General features: G+C 41.0%; 1 protein-coding gene across 1 annotated transcript in view; it reads right to left on the bottom strand.

Moving 5' to 3' along the window:
- The window catches only part of LOC121284766 (minichromosome maintenance complex component 3 associated protein), an 87,123-nt gene that overhangs the window by 2,870 nt on the left and 63,266 nt on the right, over nucleotides 1–20,987 (bottom strand). Inside the window, exons 20-27 of the mRNA XM_041200349.1 lie at nucleotides 18,801–18,935; nucleotides 16,886–17,036; nucleotides 16,464–16,722; nucleotides 15,407–15,501; nucleotides 9,072–9,462; nucleotides 8,715–8,981; nucleotides 3,466–3,595; nucleotides 1,028–1,225 (exon numbers count right to left, since the gene is read on the bottom strand). Of these exons, the coding sequence (XP_041056283.1) occupies nucleotides 1,028–1,225; nucleotides 3,466–3,595; nucleotides 8,715–8,981; nucleotides 9,072–9,462; nucleotides 15,407–15,501; nucleotides 16,464–16,722; nucleotides 16,886–17,036; nucleotides 18,801–18,935 (1,626 nt within the window). The remainder of the gene's footprint in view (nucleotides 1–1,027; nucleotides 1,226–3,465; nucleotides 3,596–8,714; nucleotides 8,982–9,071; nucleotides 9,463–15,406; nucleotides 15,502–16,463; nucleotides 16,723–16,885; nucleotides 17,037–18,800; nucleotides 18,936–20,987) is intronic.

The raw sequence follows: 20,987 nt of genomic DNA on the forward strand, positions 1-20,987 counted from the left end.
TTTAAGAACACTTTTAGGTGAAAAAATAAGAAAACTCATGTGGGACTTGAGCCCGTAACTCTTGGATTGAGTCCTAATATCTGATTAACCAGACTGCATAGGAACTCCCCGCACAGAGACAAAACATAAATGGAAACAGTTCACTCTCATGATTTGAATGCAGTAGATTATGGCTATATTAATGATGTCTGTTATTTCTGTCTGTAGTTGGAGTGGGCACCTACGGGCGCCTGAGCAATGTAACTTGCGGGAAAGGGATGGAGTGCAAGTCTCTTCTACAAAGAGCAGTGGAGGCTGGGTCATTGAGTTAGACATATTTTTGATAGACAAGGGGGTTGAGGGGGACAGACAGGAAAGTGGAGTAAGGCCACAAATCAAATCAGCTATGATTTTATCAAATGGCAGCACACGCTCAATGGGCCAAATGGTCTACTTCTGCTCCTATTTCTTAGGATCTCTCCTTGACAAGCGTCTGGCAAGGGAACAGGCATTTACTGGTGCAAATGCAACTACAAGGTGTGTGGCAACTTGACAACATTTGTAAACTCAATGTGGTAGCATAAACTTGCTGGAGCCCCCATTTTCTGAGCTCTTCTGCAGACCAGAAAGGAATCAAACAGTTGAAGGTGCACTGGCAGCCGCAGTGGCAATCAAGTGCACATGTACAAATGTTTCCTGACAACTTTCTGTTTGGCAGAATTTACAGTATTTGAAGAATTGATAGAGATGGAATTCTTTTCATATTAATATTTCTACACCAAACCTTAAGGCTGTACGCAGTAGCTAGAGGAAATCCGAAGTTTAAACTCCCAGAATTTCCTTTTATTGAGTCAACAACAAACAATGCATTTCACACTCATTTGCTAAGTGGGGGATGAGATGCTGGAAGAGCTCACACTGCCATTCAAAAGTGTTTATTACTTAATTTCCACCCCAAGGTCTTTCTCGCTGTTGCTTTGTACCCTTATAAACCACATCATTTGCAGGAAGCATGTTCTTTATTTTCCACGTTTCTGCATTATTGTACCTCCTATTCTCCTCTCTTTCCATTTCAATTTCTGACAGCAGTCGTTCTGGTAGAAGTTCTGCTGCTGTAAAAGTACGGGTGATATCCACAGCAGAAGCACTCCTGTCTGGAAGGGTTTCTTCAGGACTGACCTTCACAGTATATGATTTACAGTGAAATCTCTGCTTAACTGAAGAGTATGCCTGCTTCTGTGACAACCTGGAAAACAGTATGATGAGATGAAAATAAAATTTATGAGCATTTTGTTCTTTATTCTTTCATGGGCTGTGAGCACCACAGCCAATGCCAGCATTTGTTGCCGATCCTGAATTGCCTTTGAACTGAGTGACTTGCTCAGCTATTTCAGAGGGCAGTAAAGAATCTGGGTCTGGAGTCAATAGTAGGCCAGATCAGGTAAGGACGGCAGATTTCCTTCTCTAAAGGACATTAATGAACCAGATGGTTTTTTTTTTACAACAATTGATGATAGTTTCAGTAGATACAGAGACAAGTTTTCAATTCCAGATTTTCTTCAGTGAATTTAAATTCCAACAGCAGCAGTGATGGGATTTTAACCCATGTCTCCAGAGAATTCGTCTCAGCCTCCAGGTCAGTCCAGTGACATTAGCACAATAAATGCTGGCCTAGCCAGTGACACCAACATCCCACAAATGATTTTTTTTTAATTACACTACTCCACCATCACCCCTCAGTTGAAGGGAAGATTTGCTGGATTACAACAGTAAGTTTGTATTATTCAATTTAGTAAAGCTTGTTACTGAAATTCTGAGCCACGTGAACAGTATATAATGACTGATCCATTTATGAAATGTCCATTGTTTGGCCGTCATTATCCACATTGGTTCATTTCTGGTTCCTTGACAAAAGCTGGGCTCTAACTGGTATTTGGGTCATGCTGAGTAATTGTTCCAAGCACAAACTTCACTGTGTGAGTGCCTTGAACAAATAAATTCTTGGGAACAACAATAGCCCATTAAGCCCAATATGCCTACACCCCCTCTTACAAACCACCCAGAATCTGGACCACCAATTCTCACAATACAAATGTGCAATCCCCTTACTTTAGTTTAACTCCACAACAAATATTGACCAAGAGATAAATATTACACAGGCAATCAGACCAAATGACACATCAACAACAGCTGGGAAAAGTCAAAACATCAGAATTTTTAGCCACCCATTATGTAAGCAATTCCATTTGATCATTTTGTCCCTCCCACAGTACTGTCTGCCTCGAGCCATCAATCCTCAAAGCACTGCTTACAGGGCACAATAATAATGCTACTGGGTCCCTGTTATGGGCAGCCTCCATGACCACATGTCATCTGTTTAGTAGCCTTCACTAAATACATAATGTCTTTTAACCGCACAGAGGAGTTCAATAACTTATGTTCTTATAGTTATTAAAACCATACATTCCTGCTCAATAATGGATTGTATCATGACCAGATTCCTGGTTTATGTGAACTCTGCGTCTGATCCATTTTTATTAAATAAGATTTTTGGACATTGTGAAATAAGTGACCTTGCCTTAAATATACAAAAGGGCTACTATTCCTTATAATCATAGCCATTGGTTTAAAATTACCGAACAAGACAAATTCTATGACACTGAAGACAGAGATTTCTTTAACTAGTGATTTGGGGAAGCACAACTAACAATTATGTTTAATTTTCCATGAAAATCAAAAACCACTGAGCTTAACTGTAACTAAATCAACATAAATGTAATTTTTCTCCAGATTCCTGTTGCTGCCTGGGCAGTTCAAAAAAAAGCCTCCACTGAAAATATCCTTATGCATGTCAGCTCTTATTGCACTGCAGTAAGGCTGTCATCTTGTGGAGGGGCCTGAGCTCTGCAATTCTGGCACAAACAGACACTGAAACTGGCAAGCTGCTCTACAACAAGCTCAAGGAATCTGTTCGCCATTCCTAACCTGCCTTCATCCAGCTCTCAGTGAAGATGATGAATATGAATAAAACCCTTAAAATTCAGACACAAAGCCTCAAGGGGGCTCCATAATTTTTACTTGGCATGCAAAGACCTTATCCCCACCCCAACCCCTTCATTAAAACTATCACTTTCTCAAAGATGGACTAGGTAGAGCATTCATAAGTTGATAATACACATACAGGTACAACCACTGGATAGAATACACACGGCAACTGAGAGTTTTCTATTTGTTCATATAAAAAGAAAAACATCTAGTGAACAGCACTAAGGACTGAGGTACGGTCACAGGTGGATAGCATAGGTGTAATGCCATTTCAAAAAGACAAAGGGAAAAAAATCACTTATGTTATCAACATGTGCAAAGCTATGGTTCTAATTTTTTTTAAATCATGTCACATGAACTACAATCTGAACAATGCAGTTCACATATAAGTGGCATTCAGGACAGGAAAATAGATTTTATTCAACTGTTCTATCCCTTTACCTGTGAGAGGCTTCTTGGATTTCCATTTGGGTATTTGATCGTGCCTGGTCCCACAATGTAGGACGTTTGTATTTTTTTAGATCATCCTGGAAATAATAGACCAGGATCTGACCATCTTCACTTACCGCTTCTGAAAAATGATAACAAAAAGTATTAATGTGGAGCAGGCCAAGGCATGTACATTTAACTCCAAAAGAAGAAATTCCTCCTATTTTTATTTTGTTTTCCCATCACAAAACTTACACAAGGGGCCATATGTAAATTCCAGAGGGCAAGGGAACCAGTGAGGAAATGCCAATTCCAGGTCATTTACACTCTGAGGTCATGAGTCATTGTTCTGTTCAATGGTTTCACATCTCTCTGAGAATAACAGGAAAATAAATAAAGGTGGGGCTTTTACACATTCTGAGGCTGAAACTGGTAACCACCTAATTATTTGCCCCAATAAAGCAGCTTGCTTTCAAATATCTGCCATTTAAATAGCCTTCAAGAAAATAGTTTAAGCTTTTTTAGTGGCCATCTGACCATAGAGATTCATAGCACAAAGGAAGGCCACTGGCATAGACTTTTTGAAAAAGCTGTTGGCTAAGTCTAACTTCCTCTTGTCCTTACCCCATAATCTTGAAATTCTCTTTCAAAAATATTCAATCTTTCAAAATTTTATGGGTATTATATCCACCTGTTTATGGTAGGGTATATAATATCCAATCGTCTACATTTAATTATGAGTTCAAGCCCAGTTACCTATTTTTATCTCATCAAAATCTCTCAATTTTGAGCACCTCTGTCACCTCTTTTCTTAACCTTTTTTTAAAAAAAATCATTCACAGGATGTGGGCTTCGCTGGCTGGCCCAGCATTTATTGCCCATCCCTAGTTGCCCTTGAGAAGGTGGTGGCAAGCTGCCTTCTTAAACTGCTGCAGTCCATGTGTTCTAAGTACACCCCCAGAGCTGTTAGGAAGATCGTTCCAGGATTTTGACCCAGCGACAATGAAGAAACACTGACATATTTCCAAGTCAGGATGGTGAGTGAGTTGGAAGGGAACTTCCAGTTGGTGGTATTCCCATCTATCTGTTGCCCTTGTCCTTCTAGATGGTAGTGATTATGGTGTTGGAAGGTGCTGGCGAAGGAGTTTTGGTGAATTCCTGCAGTGCATCTTGTAAATGGTACATACTGCTGCTACTGTGCATCGTTGGTGGCGGGAGTGAATGTTTGTGGATGTGCCAATCAAGCGGGCTGCTTTGTCCTGGATGATGTCAAGTTTCTTGAGTGTTGAGGAAGCTGCACTCATCCAGGCGAGTGAGAAGTATTGCATCACACTCCTGACGTGCCTTGTAGATGGTGGACAGGCTTTGGGGAGACAGGAGGTGTTACTCGTCGCAGGATTCCTAGCCTCTGACCTGCCTTGTCCATTTAATGATGAGGCCCCATTTTTCCAATGTCTCTTCATAACTAAAGCTCCATCATTCACGATACCATCTTTATGAATCTGTTCTGTATCCTCTCCAAGGTCAGCACATCCTTTCTGAAGTACGGCATTTAAAAACTGGTGACACTGTTAATAACGACAGTCTAACCAATCCCTTGCTCAGATTTGGTTTTGCTTCTTTGCTTTTGTACTCAACATTGGTATCAAAACCCATGATCCCATATATTTTTGAAAGACTCAACCTCCCACTTTTAAAGATGATGTATCTGATTTCCTAAGTCTCTGCTCTTCTACACCTTTTTAAATTTTACATTGCATTTTCTCCTTATTCTTCCTCCCACAAGATATCTTTTTACATTTCTCTATATTATTTAAGAATATCAATGTTTTTTACATTGCTTTACCTTTAATAGAGGCCAAACTATAACATGCAAATGATTTGTTCAAATCATTTTCTTGAAAAACAAATTTTCCCTATCATGTTCTCTTGAGACTTTCGCAAACTGATTAAGTTTTGGAAAAACTGGCTTTTAGCACTGCAGGGGATGCCATAAGTGCATACATCAGAGGATTGTTTATAGAATCAAGGGAAATGGGGGCTAGGGCAAGAAATTGGAATTGATGTAAAGTTAAGCCATAATCTTATTGAATGGGGATGCAGGCTTAAAAGGCCATATGGCCTATTTCTCCTCCTATTTGTGTTACTCATGTTCTTAAAAGGATAGTTTGGGGTGGGTAGATGTTGATGCAATAAATAAGTAGTAACAATCTGTTGCTAAAAAGGTACTAATGGGGTCCTTCATGTCTGTTTGATAAACTATTTGAAACAAATGGTAGTTATAAAACATGAGATATGGATTACATTCAGCAGGAAGAGAACTATGAGCCAAAATAACGCAAGACAAATGACATGTTTAACTTAGAAAAGGAAAAGAACGAAACCGAGATGTGAACATGCTTGGAGAAGCCATCTTCGTGATTTTTTATTAAATCTTTCCACAGTAAGTTTCGGATGCAGGATGAGCTTGTGCTATTCTGTATGGTTGCTTAGTGTTCAAGATTAATGTTTTGTCAGTAATAAAGTATAAACCTTATTACCATCTTTAGTTGTCTGAATCTGTTAAAGCGATTAAGGAATGAATTATCCAACACATTAAATTTCATCAGACAAATCTGCCAAACTACTAACCCACATGTAGTCCTGCAGTTTTTACTGTACTCTTCACAGTTAACCGTGCTCCAATTTTTATGCTTCCATATTCAAGCCATAGAGTCAAAGAGTAATACAGCACAGTAACACGCCCTTCGGCCCATCGTGTCCGTGCCGGTCATCAAGCACCTATCTATTCTAATCCCATTTTCCAGCACTTCGCCCGTAGCCCTGTATGCTATGGCATTTCAAGTGCTCATCTAAATACTTCTTAAATACTGTGAGGGTTCCTGCCTCTACCACCCCCTCAGGCAGTGTGTTCCAGATTCCAACCAGCCTCTGGGTGAAAAGATTTTTCCTCATATCCCCACTAAACCTCCTGCTCCTTACCTTAAATCTACGCCCCCTGGTTATTGACACCTCTGCTAATGGGGAAAGTTTCTTCCAATCTACCCAATCTATGCCCCTCATAATTTTGTATACCTCTATCAAGTACCCCCTCAGCCTTCTCTGCTCTAAGGAAAACAACCCTCGCCTATCCAGTCTCTTCATAGCTGAAACACTCCAGCTCAGGCAACATCCTGGTGAATCTCTTCTGCACCCTCTCCTGTGCAATTAGATCCTTCCTGTAATGTGGCAACCAGAACTGCGCACACAGTACTCCAACTGTGGTCTAACTAGCATTTTATACAGCTCCAACATAACCTCCCTGCTCTTATATTCTATGCCTCGGCTAATAAAGGCTAGTATCCCATATGCCTTCTTAACCACCTTATCTACCTGTGCTACTTCTTTCAGGGATCTATGAACACGTACACCAAGGTCCCTCTGATCCTCTGTATTCCTCGGGTTCTATCAACCATTGTGAATTCCCTTGCTGTGTTAATCCTCAGAAAATGCATCACCTCACACTTCTCAGGATTAAATTCCATTTGCCACTGCTCTGCCCATCTTGCCAGCCCATCTATATCGTCCTGTAATCTAAGGCTTTCCTCCTCACTATTTACACCACCACCAATTTTCGTGTCATCTGCAAACTTATTGATCATTCCTCCTCCATTCATGTCTAAATCATTAATGTATACTACAAACAGCAAGGGTCCCAGCACCGATCCCTGCGGAACACACCACTCATCACAGGCTTCTAATCGCAAATCAACCTTCAACCACTACCATCTGCCTCCTGCCACTAAACCGATTTTGGATCCAATTTGCCAAATTGCCCTGGATCCCATGGGCTCTTACATTCTTGACCATTCTCCCATGTGAAACCTTGTCAAAAGCCTTACTGAAGTCCATGTAGATTACATCAACTGCACTACCCTCATCTACACAACTAGTCACCTCCTCGAAAAATTCAATCAAATTTGTTCTATATAATCTCCCCCTGACAAAGCCATGCTGACTATCCCTGATTAATCCCTGCCTTTCCAAGTGCAGATTAATCGTGTCCCTCAGAATTTTTTTTCCAATAGTTTCCCTACCACTGATGTTAGACTCAATGGCCATTAATTACTTGGTTTATCCCTACTACCCTTCTTGAATAATGGTACCACATTCGCTGTCCTCCAGTCCTTTGGCACCTCTCCTGTGGCCAGAGAGGATTTGAAAATTAGTGTCAGAGCCCCTGCAACCTCCTCCCTTGCCTCACAAAGCAGCCTGGGATACATCTCACCTGGGCCTGGGGATTTATCCACTTTTAAGCCCGCTAAAACCGTTAATACCTCCTCCCTTTCAATGTTAATTTGTTCAAGTACATCACAGTCCCGTCCCCGATTTCTGCACCTACATCATCCTGCTCCAGAGTGAAAAGTAATCATTTAAAACCTCACCTACGTCCTCCCGTTCCATGCACAGATTGTCACTTTGGTCCCTACTCTTTCCTGGTTATCCTCTTGCACTTAATATATTTATAAAACGCCTTGGGATTTTCCTTTATCTTGCTCGTCAGTGCTTTTTCATGCCCCCTCTTCACTTTCCTAATTACTTTTTTAAGTACCCCCCCTACACTTGCTATACTACCCTAGGGTTTCCACTGTTTTCAGCCTCTGTATCTGCCATAAGCCTCCTTTTTTTCCCCTTATTCAATTCTCTATATTCCTTGACATCCAGGTCTAGTTCATCTATATGCAAAATGCAGCAATGGTTCCCACTTTGAACATGGGGAGCATCACTGTTTATAACCCTTCAATCGAGAGCAAATTCCACTAGTCACAGTTCTGTTTTCTGTCCTTCAATCTGTTTCCTATTCATGCCGCCACATTCCCTTTAGCGCTGTAGCTCTTGACTTTATCAAGAAGCTGATGCATTACCTCAACAAATGCTTCTTGAAAATGTATTTACACAACATGCACTACAATTCCTTTATCAATACACAGTTATTTCAAAGCACTTACTTTATCTCAATTTCTTTCTCTGAATCACATTCGGTTCTCTTTATCTAATTACCATCTTTCACAATAAACTGCAAGTGCAATACATTGAACCGTTTTTCCGTCGAAAGGACATGGTTTCAGCCAATGTCATCAAAATTCAGTTTCCAGAATCATAAAACCAGAGATAAATAAGGTTCTCATTCATTTGTCATCCCCTCATCACCACAACATACTGGAATTCTACAAAAATCAGTCCATTCTAGAATGAAAATGTAAAATAGAAACACAACTAACCTGCAGCACAGGGCAGGCTTGGGGGTCTCCACTCTCTCAATCGATGGTCAATGCAAATGGCAACAATTTCATCCCAAGGTATTTCTGAAACCAAAGGCCCCTCATCTATCGTGACTTCCAATGTCAAGAGACAGCTTTCTCTCCATTTGCCGTAAACTCTATTCAGGAGATGTTCAATCTTTGACAGCAGCAGTGGGCAAGTTTGCTGTGACACTGGCACCTGCGACACGTAATGGAAGATCATATCACAGACCTTAGCCCATGGAGCTATGAGGAACAGAAAACAATTATTGCAGTCGTATGAATGATGAGATCACCAACACTGAGTAAAATTGTCTTTCAGAATTATGCTCATACCATGCAAGGGAGGTAGATCCATCACCGGTAACTGAAAAGACATCACAGCTTTCTTTAGCCAGGCCAGATGGTTATTAGAATTCCACTCTTTGTGTGCCAGTATTTCGTGAGCAGCAGTTCCAGAAAACTCAGCCACTGGCCAGGAAAGATTGTAGAGTTGCTCAGAGGACACCACTTCTGCAAGGAAACGCAGCACATCATTGTAATACTCAATGATGGAGCTTGGGTCCTGGGAAGGTAATGCAGCCAATAGCCTTTCGGATTTATCACTGTAAAACTGGTCACTGAACTCTCGGCATAGTCCGTCCTCAATGAACTGCATCAGAGTCTGACAGCAGACCTCCGGCTGTGATGGGCAACGTGAGGCCAGCCACCTTACAGCTTCAGAGACCTAAAAGAAATGGAATCTCACTAAGATGTCTGACAAAAATAACACACTGCAAAGCACTGGAAACATGGTCCACAGCATTATTTTCCATGTGGTCTGTTTGTTGCGAAAAAGGTGGGGAGGAGTAAGGAGCGGTCAAGAGAGTGTCGGGTCATGTGATGGAAGCAGTCATGTGGTGGGGATAGAATAAGAGGTGGCTGAAGACAGCTCCCTTGATTTCTGTGGTTTATCCCTGTGGAAATTGCTGATGTTGGGTTGAAAGGTTCAGCTTTTTGACTGTCAAGTGTTTTGGGGTTTGCTCTGATGGTCAATGTACATTTGAACTGTCTAAACCAGAGGCAAACATAATCAGAATGAAACCAGGCCTGGTGCTTTATCGACTGCAGTGTCCAATACAACAACATGGTTCTAAATCTAATTCTGTCAGCACACTTGTTGACTTAGAGCACTGTTCTCGCTGAATTTCCTGGACTCCATTCGGAGCTGTGTTCCTCTGTTTCTACTCAACAAGCTTCTGTTGCTCCTCTACAAGCCTCTGTCTCCTCCTTCAACCAAAGGATATGGGACGTTGAACTGACTCAAGTGATAGAATTGTGGTTCTGGAAACGTGCTGCACCCAGCTGGAAGCCCAGAATACTAAATTGTTGACGAAGGTGGATGACCTGAGGAATCACAGCCAAAGACAAAACTTAAGGATTCTCTCGGTTCCCGAGGGTGCGGAACAGGGAAACCCTACAACTTTTACTAAGGCATTTCTTTTCAAGATTTTTGGCAAGGAGAATTTCAATTCACTGCCGGTAGTGGATCGAGCCCATCGCTCTTTAGCATCGCAGCCACAGCATGGCGAGCCCCCGAGGCCTTAAATACTAAGACTGCATCACTATAGAGTGAAGGAGCAAATTATGCATCTCTCTCGAGAAAATGGTCAACTATCCTTTTGTGGAAGCAAGATATTCATCTACGCTGACCTCAGCGTGCATCTAGCCTTGCATCATGGAGAATATAGATTTGTGAAGCTGCAAGAAGCTTTAGCCTTTTTCAAGAACACAATTGAACCTTCTCTTAATAAGTCAGATCATGACTTCACCCAGGACAAAATGGTACTCGATGCTTAATTAGGTAACTATGCATGATGGTTCTGTTACACAGAATTTTTGTTGGTTACACCAATCTCTTTGTACCTTATGTCCAAATTGCACTAATCGCTTGATATTTTATATAAACCCTATGGGTGTTTATTTTTTACCTTTTACCACATGTATTATCATATTATTATTGTCTGTTTTCGGAATGCTTTCTCTCTAAAATGCACCCTTTGTTTATTCTCTTAAAGAGGGATAAGAATCCTCTGTATTGCAGTTCATACTGGCCTATTTCCCTTTTAAATGTGGATGTCAAGATACTAACTAAAGCCTTAGCCCACTGCCTTGAACCTGTCCTTCCATCTATTATCTCTTCTGACCAGACAGGTTTTATACAGGACAAGCAATCCTTCTCTAATTTAAGGTGTCTTTTCAATATTATTTATACACATTCAACAACTCCCTGAGGTTATTATAAGTACAGATGCAGAAAAGGCTTTTGATAGAGTGGAACGGGGCTACCTTTTCGTTACTCTCCAAAAATTTAGATTTGGACCCATTTTTATAAAATGGATAAAACTATTGTATTCCTCACCAGTTACTTCAGTATGTACAAATAATATCCACTCTAAATTCTTTGACTTTCATCGAGGTACCAGGCAAGGCTGTCCCCTTCCCCTCTACTTTTCGCTATTGCTATTGGGTCCCTTGCAATTTCACTGCGGACCTGTGGAGATATACAAGGTGTTATGTGGAATGGAATCGAGCAGAAACTCTCCCTATACGCTGATGACCTGCTTCTTTATATCTCTGATCCGGCCTCATCTCTCCCACATATTTTCTCTATTCTTGAGCAATTTGGTCACATTTCAGGTTTCAAAATTAATTTGCAAAAGAGTGAAATTTTTCCTATTATCTCTACTGCAAAGAGTTACCTTCTTTCTTCCCTCCCCTTCAAGGTCTCAGTAAACAGTTTTAAATATTTAGGAATTTTAGTTACTTGGAGACCTTTTTAAGCTCAACTCTGACCCTTTGTTGAAACATACGAAGCAGGATTTAGCACGTTGGTCTAGCTTTCTTTAGTTGGTCATGTAAATTCTGTAAAGATGAATATTTTGCCAAAATTTCTATACGTATTTCAGTGCATTCCACTGTTTATTCCCAAGTGTTTTTTGTTGCAATAGACCAATTTCTTCCTTTATTTGGAATAAGGTAACACCCAGAATTCGTCAAGTTTTTCTACAAAGTTCCAAGCATTTTGGCACTGCCAAATTTTCAGTTTTATTATTGGTCTGCTAATATACTTAATATTTCTTTTTGACTTCATTTGGACTTGGTTGGTTTAGCCTGGGTGCAATTGGAGGCAGCATCCTATCAATCCACATCTCTGCTCTGTTGTGCTTCTCCATTGCTTTCTCAGCCAGTCACTTTTCTTCAAACCCTATTGTGACAGTTTGGACCCAGTTCAGAACACACTTTGGGCTGCAATTTATCTCTTTATGCAGCCCTATTAATGCAAGCCATTTATTTCCACCTTCATTAGGAGGTTCTGTCTTTCAAGTCTGGCATGCGAGAGGTGTCAAAACCCTATTATACATGAATAATATTTTATCTTCTTTTGACTCTCTCTTTCTCTCTGAAATATGATCTGCCTCACACACACTACTTTCGCTATTTACAAATCAGAGATTGTGCGTGCAAAAAAAATCACCCAGTTTCCTTAATTGCCCCTAAATCACTGATAGATAGTATGTTAGAATTAAATCCTTTCATTAGGGGGTTCATTTCCAAATTGTATTTTCTAATTTTTTTCACTATACTGCCCTTCGCTTTCTACCTTAAAAACTCTTTGGCAGCAATATTTTGACTTAGACTTATCAGAAGATAACTGGAAGTCTATTCTCTCTCATGTATATTCCTCATCTGTACGTGCAAGACATAGAACCGTAGAAAGGTTACAGCACAGAAAGAGGCCATTCAGCCCATCTTGTCCACGCCAGCTCGAGGACACCCATTCTAATCCCAACTTCCTGCACCCAGCCCATAGCCCTGCAGCTTACAACACTTCAGGTGCAGATCCAGGTACTTTTTAAAAGAGTTAAAAGTTTCTGCCTCTACCACCAACTTGGGCAGCAAATTCCAGACACCCACTACCCTATGCGTAGGAAAGTTCTTCTTCATGTCCCCCTTACACCTTCTGCCACTTATCTTGAATCTATGTCCCCTGGTTCTAGAATCCTCCATCAAGGGAAACAATTTTATCCTGTCCACTCTATCTATTCCCCTCATAATTTTGTACACCTCAATCAAGTCACCTCCCAGCCTTCTCTGTTCTAAGGAAAATAACCCCAACCTATCCAATCTCTCCTCATAGCTACACTTTTCTAACCCTGGCAACATTCTTGTAAACCTCCTCTGCACTCTCTCCAGAGCTATTATGTCTTTCCTGTAATGTGGTGACCAGAACTGCACACAATACTCCAGTTGTGGCCTCATCAGTGTTTTATACAATTCCAACATTATATCCTTACTTTTATATTCTAACATGGGTTGCTATAATTTAAAATCTTATATCGTATCTATCTATCCAAGGTGAAACTGTCTAAGGTTTAGCCAAATTTTGATCCAAACTGTAATAAATGTCATACTGCCCCAGCCTCTAATTCATATGTACTGGTCATATCCTAAATTGGCTTTATTTTGGACAAAAAACTTTAGATCACTATCACATATTTTCAGTAGCAACATTGAACCTTCTTCTATTATAGCACCCTTTGGAGTGGAACCAAATGGCACCCCCTTAGAAATATTCAGACTGACGCACTTGCCTTTTCAACATTATGTGCCAGATGCATTATTCTATTAAATTGGAAACAGTCTGGCCCGCCTTCTTTTACTAATTGGATACGAGATCCTATGCAGAATCTTAAACTTGAGAAAATGAAGTACACTATAAGATGTATTTTATGCAGCTTGGCAACCTTTCTTAGATTACTTTGAGGCACTCTACTTTCATATAACTGACCCTAATTAGGTTGTATGCATTATATCAGGTGAAACTATATCTGACCTATGATTGTTGTTTATTTTTATTTAATTTTTGGGGGATTGGGGAGGGATTTTTCCCCCTTTCCTTATTCTTCTTCTTCCTCCTACCTCTTTTCCTTTCTACAGACCCATATGCAGACTAAATCCTGTGACCATGTCTACTGAACTTAATCTCTCAGTTGTTAATCCAGTACCTAAACACTGCTCTACTATAGAAATGGAAGGACAGATTAAATACTGAATTTTGTTTTCTAGGATGTGTGTAATCAAATTCCAACATCCATATCAGGAAAAATTTGACTCATTTCAAAGAAGAGCAATTTGGATGTCATTGTATAAATTGGACTTGGGAGTGTACATTTTGAAAACTTTTGACAATACTGCAGCACTACTTTCTGAGTCAGGCTCTTTGAACTAAAAGTTAGTGATAACTATTGCAAGTATTGCAAACTATTTACAGCCCAGAAAGAGGCCGTGCAAGCCAACAGGACTATGCCAGTGTTTGCGTTCCACACTAACCTCCTCCCATCCCTATTCATATAACCCCATCAATATATCCTTGTGTTCTTTTCTCTCTCATGCACTTCTCTAGCTTTCTCTTGCATCTATGCCCTTTACTTCAACCACTCTTTGTGGCAGCCAGTTCCATATTCTCCCCACTCTGTAGTAAATAAGTTTCTACTGAATTCCTTTTTGGACTTATTAGTGACCAGTTATTTTTATGGTCCTAGTTCTGGTCTTGCCTACAAGTGGAAATATGTTCTCTCATGTCGACCTTATCAAACGCTTTGATAATTTTCAAGGTCATCCCCCAATTTACTATTCTGGAGAGAAAGAGTTCAAGGCTGTTCAATCTTTCCTGATTGGTATAAGCTCTCTGTTCTGGTATCATTCCAGCAAATCCTTTTTGTACCTTCTTCGGGGCATCTTTTTATAATATTAATAGTATTCTAAAATTGTGGTGTAAATCAAGGTTCTCTACAAGTTTAACATAGCTTCTCTGCTTTTCCTTCGGGAATGAAACTTCATGCTTGTACTTTTTATTTTAAAAAGGCCTTATTCACATGTGTGCCTACTTTGTGATTTGTGTATCTGTATCCCCAGATCTTTCTGATCCTCTAGTCCATTTAGACACTTATTTTCTCCACTTGGTGGAGGCAAGTTTGATACTCATAAGGGAATTGGATTGCTACCTGAAAGGAGCGAATGTATAAGGTTGCAGGGATAAGGCAGGGGAGTGGGAATAGGTGGAATGCTCTTTCAGAGAACCAGGGCAGACTCGATGGGCTGAATGGCCTCCTTCTGCACTGTAAAGATAATGTGATATTGTTATTGCCTTTTCTAATGAATTTTTTATTTGCGTACTTGCCTTTTTACATGCACAGACGCAATCTATCTGGACAATCTACCTGGATAGAGTGGACATAGGGAAGATGTTTCCATTAGTAAGAGAGAGTAGGACCTGAGGGCACAGCCTCAGAGTAAAGGGAAGACCTTTTAGAACCGAGGTGAGGAGAAACTTCTTTAGCCAGAGAGTGGTGAATCTGTGGAATTCATTGCCACAGAAGACTGTGGAGGCCAGGTCACTAAGTGTATTTAAGACCGAGATAGATAGGTTCTTGTTTGGTAAGGGAATCAAAGGTTACGGGGAGAAGGCGGGAGAATGGGGTTGAGAAACTTATCAGCCATGATTGAATGGCGGAGCACTCAATGGGCCGAATGGCCTAATTTCTGCTCCTATGTCTTATGGTCTTATGGACCAGGAGTTTATCTGCTCTAATTTTGATTTGTTAATCAATTTAATAATGAAACATTACCTTGTTTGATCCTTGAAGATTGCTTTTTCCTGGGATCAGGACGATCAAAAATTCAGACACGAGGTGAGTAGCCACTAACGCTTCAAGCTTTAGACCTTTATGTAAAATAAATGTTTCTATCAATAAGACTTTTTCAACATCAAAACCTCCCTCAACATTATTTCAATCGAGCTCCTGGCCAACTTTTCACCCCAAACTTTCTGACAATCAGGCAAACCCTTTAAAACATTATCATCGCCTTTCACCACTAACAACCCACCCTCAAACTCTTCTAACGTATCAAATATCCCCTTCATCTTAACGTGCTTCCCCATCACCCCACCAAAGATTCTTAAATAGCTTTGTGCTCATTTTTCCCACTGTTGCATGTCCAAGCTCCTGACCAGCTGGCACTGAGCCACATTGTGACTGCAGTCACAGCTCACTGTCCCTCTTCACCTTCTTCACCCTTTCTTTTACCTTCATCACTGCTCACCACTCCGCTCTCCTCCATCTTTCTTACTTGCTGCCTCAGATCCACCTGTTCTCCGACGTGCTTGGAGGCCATCTTTCTTAAAAAGGAGTATTATGACTTCCTCTAGCCTCCTTAAAAATGGATCAATACTACAAGATAGACAGCCTGAATGCTACTAGCAGATACCAGAGGATGCTGCACATTGAAGCCAGAAGTAACTATACATTGTGAAGCAGAAAAACTAATAAGTAGGTTAGCACTAGAAGGCATGCGGCATGTCTAACTCAAAAATGGCGAAGCACAGGAGGCAGGAAAGGACATGGTTTTACTGAAAAGCACAGCCATTTACAGAAATCAACTGGATCTTACAAACAAATTTCTAGCTTGAATTTGACAAAAGGGACAGTAATGGCTGTAATGACTGTAAACTAGATATGCTGGCTGAAATAGAGTTTTAAATCTACTGGCCAGAGAATTTCTCATGCTTACAGTTTTTGGAAACATGATCCAGAGGCAAAAATTCCAATTTAAAATCAACATTTTAAGTTTCCAGCCTTTATTATTCTACTACAGTAGTTGTACAGTGTTGGCTTCAGATCTCACCTTCTATTACCTCTTCCTCATTGAATAACTTTTCCTCTCTGGGAACAAGGATGACCAGTGGCACTGCAGGATTTAAAGGTTTAGCTTGTAAAAGTTGTCTGACTTGAAGCATAGCAGACAGCCAATAGACTTCCTCCTCGTCCTGGTCTGTGCCTTCTTCTCGAGCGGGTAGCAAGAGGATTAGAGCAGTTGTTCCCAGTAGTTCTTTCCGCTGTTCCATTGCATCCACATCTGTGTCACTCAGAGGGCCTTTGGTCACCTGGTTAACAAAACCACAGATCACTAATGGGTGTGAACCAGGCACAAATGTAATTTCTGAAAGAACATTTATATGTTATTGAACCTTTTCAAGTCAACTTTTAAAAAGCTGTAACCTTTATACACCACTTACCTTTACAAAGATATTTGCACAAGGCCCTTACCTTCACACAGATGTGCACAAGGGCATCAATTGCTTCACTGCTGCTCACTGCTTTGCACAGGTGTGTCTGAATGATGTTGTCAGCATCACCCACTGGATCATCCACCCTTTCACTTCCTTGAAATTTTGCTTTCAGCCAATCAATCAAAGTTCTAAAAAAAAGTATTTGATGAGAAAATAATTTGAGAAAAGATATTCCTATTTTCTAGTTAATTTAAAATTAAAAAATGACATAGTAATTTAGTGATAAAAGCTAAAAGGTTTGTGATTTTCTTGCAACTCATTAGTCCAAATATTTTTTTAAAAATCACAATGATAGACATAATATGTTCTGAGGATTGCTACAATTTTGCAGCTGAGTTCCAATCTCAGCGGCACTTTAATCTCAATCATTGGTGTGCAAAGTGCTGGTGCACCTGGCTGTGTTAATGTGAAGGATGTTCCAGGTAACTTACTCACCATATGGCCCAGTCACCAGCAATATTTAAAATTAGATTGTGAGTTTAAGTGTCAGTGAGTGGAACTGGTCCTACAGTCAATAATGTTGTTCTCCACAGCACCCTAAGTTGCTCATTCGCAAGACTATTTTCATTACATTAATTTCACAATTTTGCAGCAGCAATACACCTCCTGTCAAAGTTGGTAAAAGCAACACACAGCTATCGTACAGACAAGATGATTCAAGGTCTGTGCTGAGTTTGCTAATCTCAGGCAGGCTACTGTGAGAACACTTCAACTGGACTCTGCTCTCCAGGCTAGAGTTTAAAAAAAAGAGACAAGGTTTCTATCCTTGAATTTTAAATAGATCTGTCAAGAAGCTCTATTTGCAGCTGATATATTTAGTGACTGCCTTGGTGCCCTCGGAGACGGCGTGTTTGGCCAGTTCCCCCGGCAACAGGAGGCGGATGGTGGTCTGGATCTCCCGGGAGGAGATGGTGTGCCGTTTGCTGTAGCGGATCAGGCGGGAAGCCTCGCAGGCGATGCGCTCGAAGATGTCGTTGACGAACGAGTTGATGACACTCATGGCTGAAGAGGAAATGCCGTTGTCAGGGTGGACCTGCTTCAGCACCTTGTAGATGTAGGTGCTGTAGCTCTCCTTCCTGCTTTTCTTGCGCTTCTTCTCACCTTTGCCGCGTTTCTTGGTGGCAGTTTTCTTTGGCCCCTTCTTGGGGGCCATGCCCTTTGCCACCGCTTCAGGCATTGCGAATGAAAGTCCTACCCATTTCAAATAGAGGTTAAAATGTTTCAGGTGCTGCTGTTTCAGCTCAGATTTGAGTTAAGTAGCATCGTCATAATGGCTCCCTCAGTCTGCACCTGGATGCAGTGGGTCACTTGGGCAGGTTGGAGCATGTCCAGTTTTCCAATATTCTCTGCATCATGATCCAGTGTAACTGGACAGAGGCCCAGGAACACCTACCCTTAAAGTAGCTTTTTAAACCAGATTACCACATGGAGATTTCCACTGGATGGTGCATTTTACTGACATTCTCCTCCACCTATTTAAAGTTACTTTCAAGACAATGTTGCCTATCAGTATCGATGTGGTGGCACTGATCTAAGAACATTTGATTCCTCTCACTACGCTAAGTTTCCAGCCCCAGCTAATGCATGGACTTCCCATGTGCCGGCTGATAGCAAGAATAAGAAGCCAAATGAAGGTGACAAACTATCACCCCACCGCCACTCTATTGCAGGTGTGCCTAGCTCTCAGAAACAGAGGAACTCAGGAAGGAGTCACATCCTCAACAAACAAATATTCATTTTTGGCACTTCTGTGGCCTGCACGAGTCCCTGGCTGTCAAGTTGAATGTGTGATCTACTCTAAGGTCTCTTGCATTATCTTAACAATCTTGGGTCAGCAACATTGCAGACATTTAACAAAATACTTAATACAAAGATTCACAGCTTTTTTTAACCTGTTGGTATCGCTAAGTCCATATCCTTCATCACTTGGCAACAGCAGAACAACCTTCCAGAAGATTCTCTTCTGACGAGTTGGAAAGCTATCCACCACCAATGCGAACAAATCCAAAGGAGTCCAGGCAGCTTCACTAAAAGTGAAATTACAATCCAAATGTAAGAATAACTGCTGTATTTTGCTTCATAGGCATCATACACATAAATATTAGCACCCATTAAATCACCTACAACAAACAGCACCACCCATTGACTACCTCTGGATTAAAAAACTCCTTCAGCTGTTTATAGTCACCTTTGCTCTCAATGGACTCCTTTATGCAATTTGCCTATTTTACGTCATGACTGGTGTAACGTGGTAGCATTAACAACAATTTTCCCCAACACTAAACATAAAACTATCCTGATCAATTTCAAAGATCCTGAATTGCTGTCACTGTGTTTGTGAATATCGTCCAGAAATTAATATTTAATGATGGTGTGATTCAAATACATTACAGCTATAGCAGGGTGAATGGCTAAATTTTATATCTATTTCTTTGTATAATCATCAGCTTAATTAGTAGTAACAGTTAGACTGTAGCGGTTGTTACCTACAAAGAGTCCCAGTTAATTTTAATGTTCCTGAATCACTGCTGCCACCTTTGGGAATTTGTTTTACAAACTAACACTTCATAAGAGAGTGATTCAGATGCATAACAACAAGTGCTGCCGGGAAATGGACAGGGGAGTGTGGAAGATGACTCTGAACAACTGTTTGACCTGCTTGAAATATCTGGTCTACTTAATACCGTTTAAGTGGAACCCTTATAACTGATGTCTATGCTGATGGCAAATGGTCAGTCAATTTTGGTTTGTCAAACATATTGGCAGGCATGCTGCATATACAGGGATAGGATAAGTGGTAGGGTCTATAAGTCAATGGTTAAGAAAGCAGAGAGATAACTATCCTTTCTGAAAGGTGAGAATATCAATGGTGTCTGTACTGAATAAGACCATAAGACCATTAGACATAGGAGCAGAGATTAGGCCATTCGGCCCATCGAGTCTTCTCCGCCATTCAATCATGGCTGATAAGTTTTTCAACCCCAATCTCCCGCCTTCTCCCCTTAACCTTTGATCCCCTTACCAATCAAGAACCTATCTATCTCGGTCTTAAATACACTCACTGACCTGGCCTCCACAGCCTTCTGTGGCAATGAATTCCATAGATTCACCACTCTCTGGCTAAAGAAGTTTCTCCTCATCTCGGTTCTAAAAGGTCTTCCCTTTACTCTGAGGCTGTGTCCTTGGGTCCTAGTCTCTCCTACTAATAGAAACATCTTCCCCATGTCCACTCTATCCAGGCTTTTCAGTATTCTGTAAGTTTCAATCAGATCCCCCCCTCATCCTTCTAAACTCCATCAAGTATAGACCCAGAATCCTCAAACGTTCCTCATATGTTAAGCCTTTCATTCCTGGGATCATTCTCATGAACCTCCTCTGGACCCTCTCCAGGGCCAGCAGATCCTTCCTGAGATACGGGGCCCAAAATTGCACACAATATTGTAAATGTGGTCTGGCCAGAGCCTTATAAAGCCTCAGCAGCACATCCCTGCTTGTATATTCTAGTCCTCTCGAAATAAATGCCGACATTGCATTTGCCTTCCTAACTACTGACTCAACCTGCAAGTTAACCTTAAGAGAATCCTGGACTAGGACTCCCAAGTCCCTTTACACTCCAGATTTTTGAATTCTCTCCCCATTGAGAAAATAGTCTATGCCTCTATTCTTCCTACCAAAGTGCATGACCTCACACTTCCCCACGTTATATTCCATCTACCACTTCTTTGCCCATTCTCCTAACCTGTCTAAATCCTTCTGCAGCCTCCCCACCTCCTCAATACTACCTGTCCCTCCACCTATCTTTGTATCATCTGCAAACTTAGCCGGATGCCCTCAGTTCCTTCATCTAGATTATTAATGAATAAAGTGAAAAGTTGTGGTCCAAAACTGACCCCTGTGGAACTCCACTAGTCACCGGCTACCATCGTGAGAAGGACCCCCTTATCCCCACTCTCTGCCTCCTACCAGACAGCCAATCTTCTATTCAGTACCTTGCCTCTAACACCATGGGCTCTTATCTTACTGAGCAGCCTCCTGTGCGGCACCTTGTCAAAGGCCTTCTGGAAGTCCAAGTAGATAAC

Source organism: Carcharodon carcharias, chromosome 12 (genome assembly GCF_017639515.1).
Source record: "Carcharodon carcharias isolate sCarCar2 chromosome 12, sCarCar2.pri, whole genome shotgun sequence".
Classification (NCBI taxonomy): domain Eukaryota; kingdom Metazoa; phylum Chordata; class Chondrichthyes; order Lamniformes; family Lamnidae; genus Carcharodon; species Carcharodon carcharias.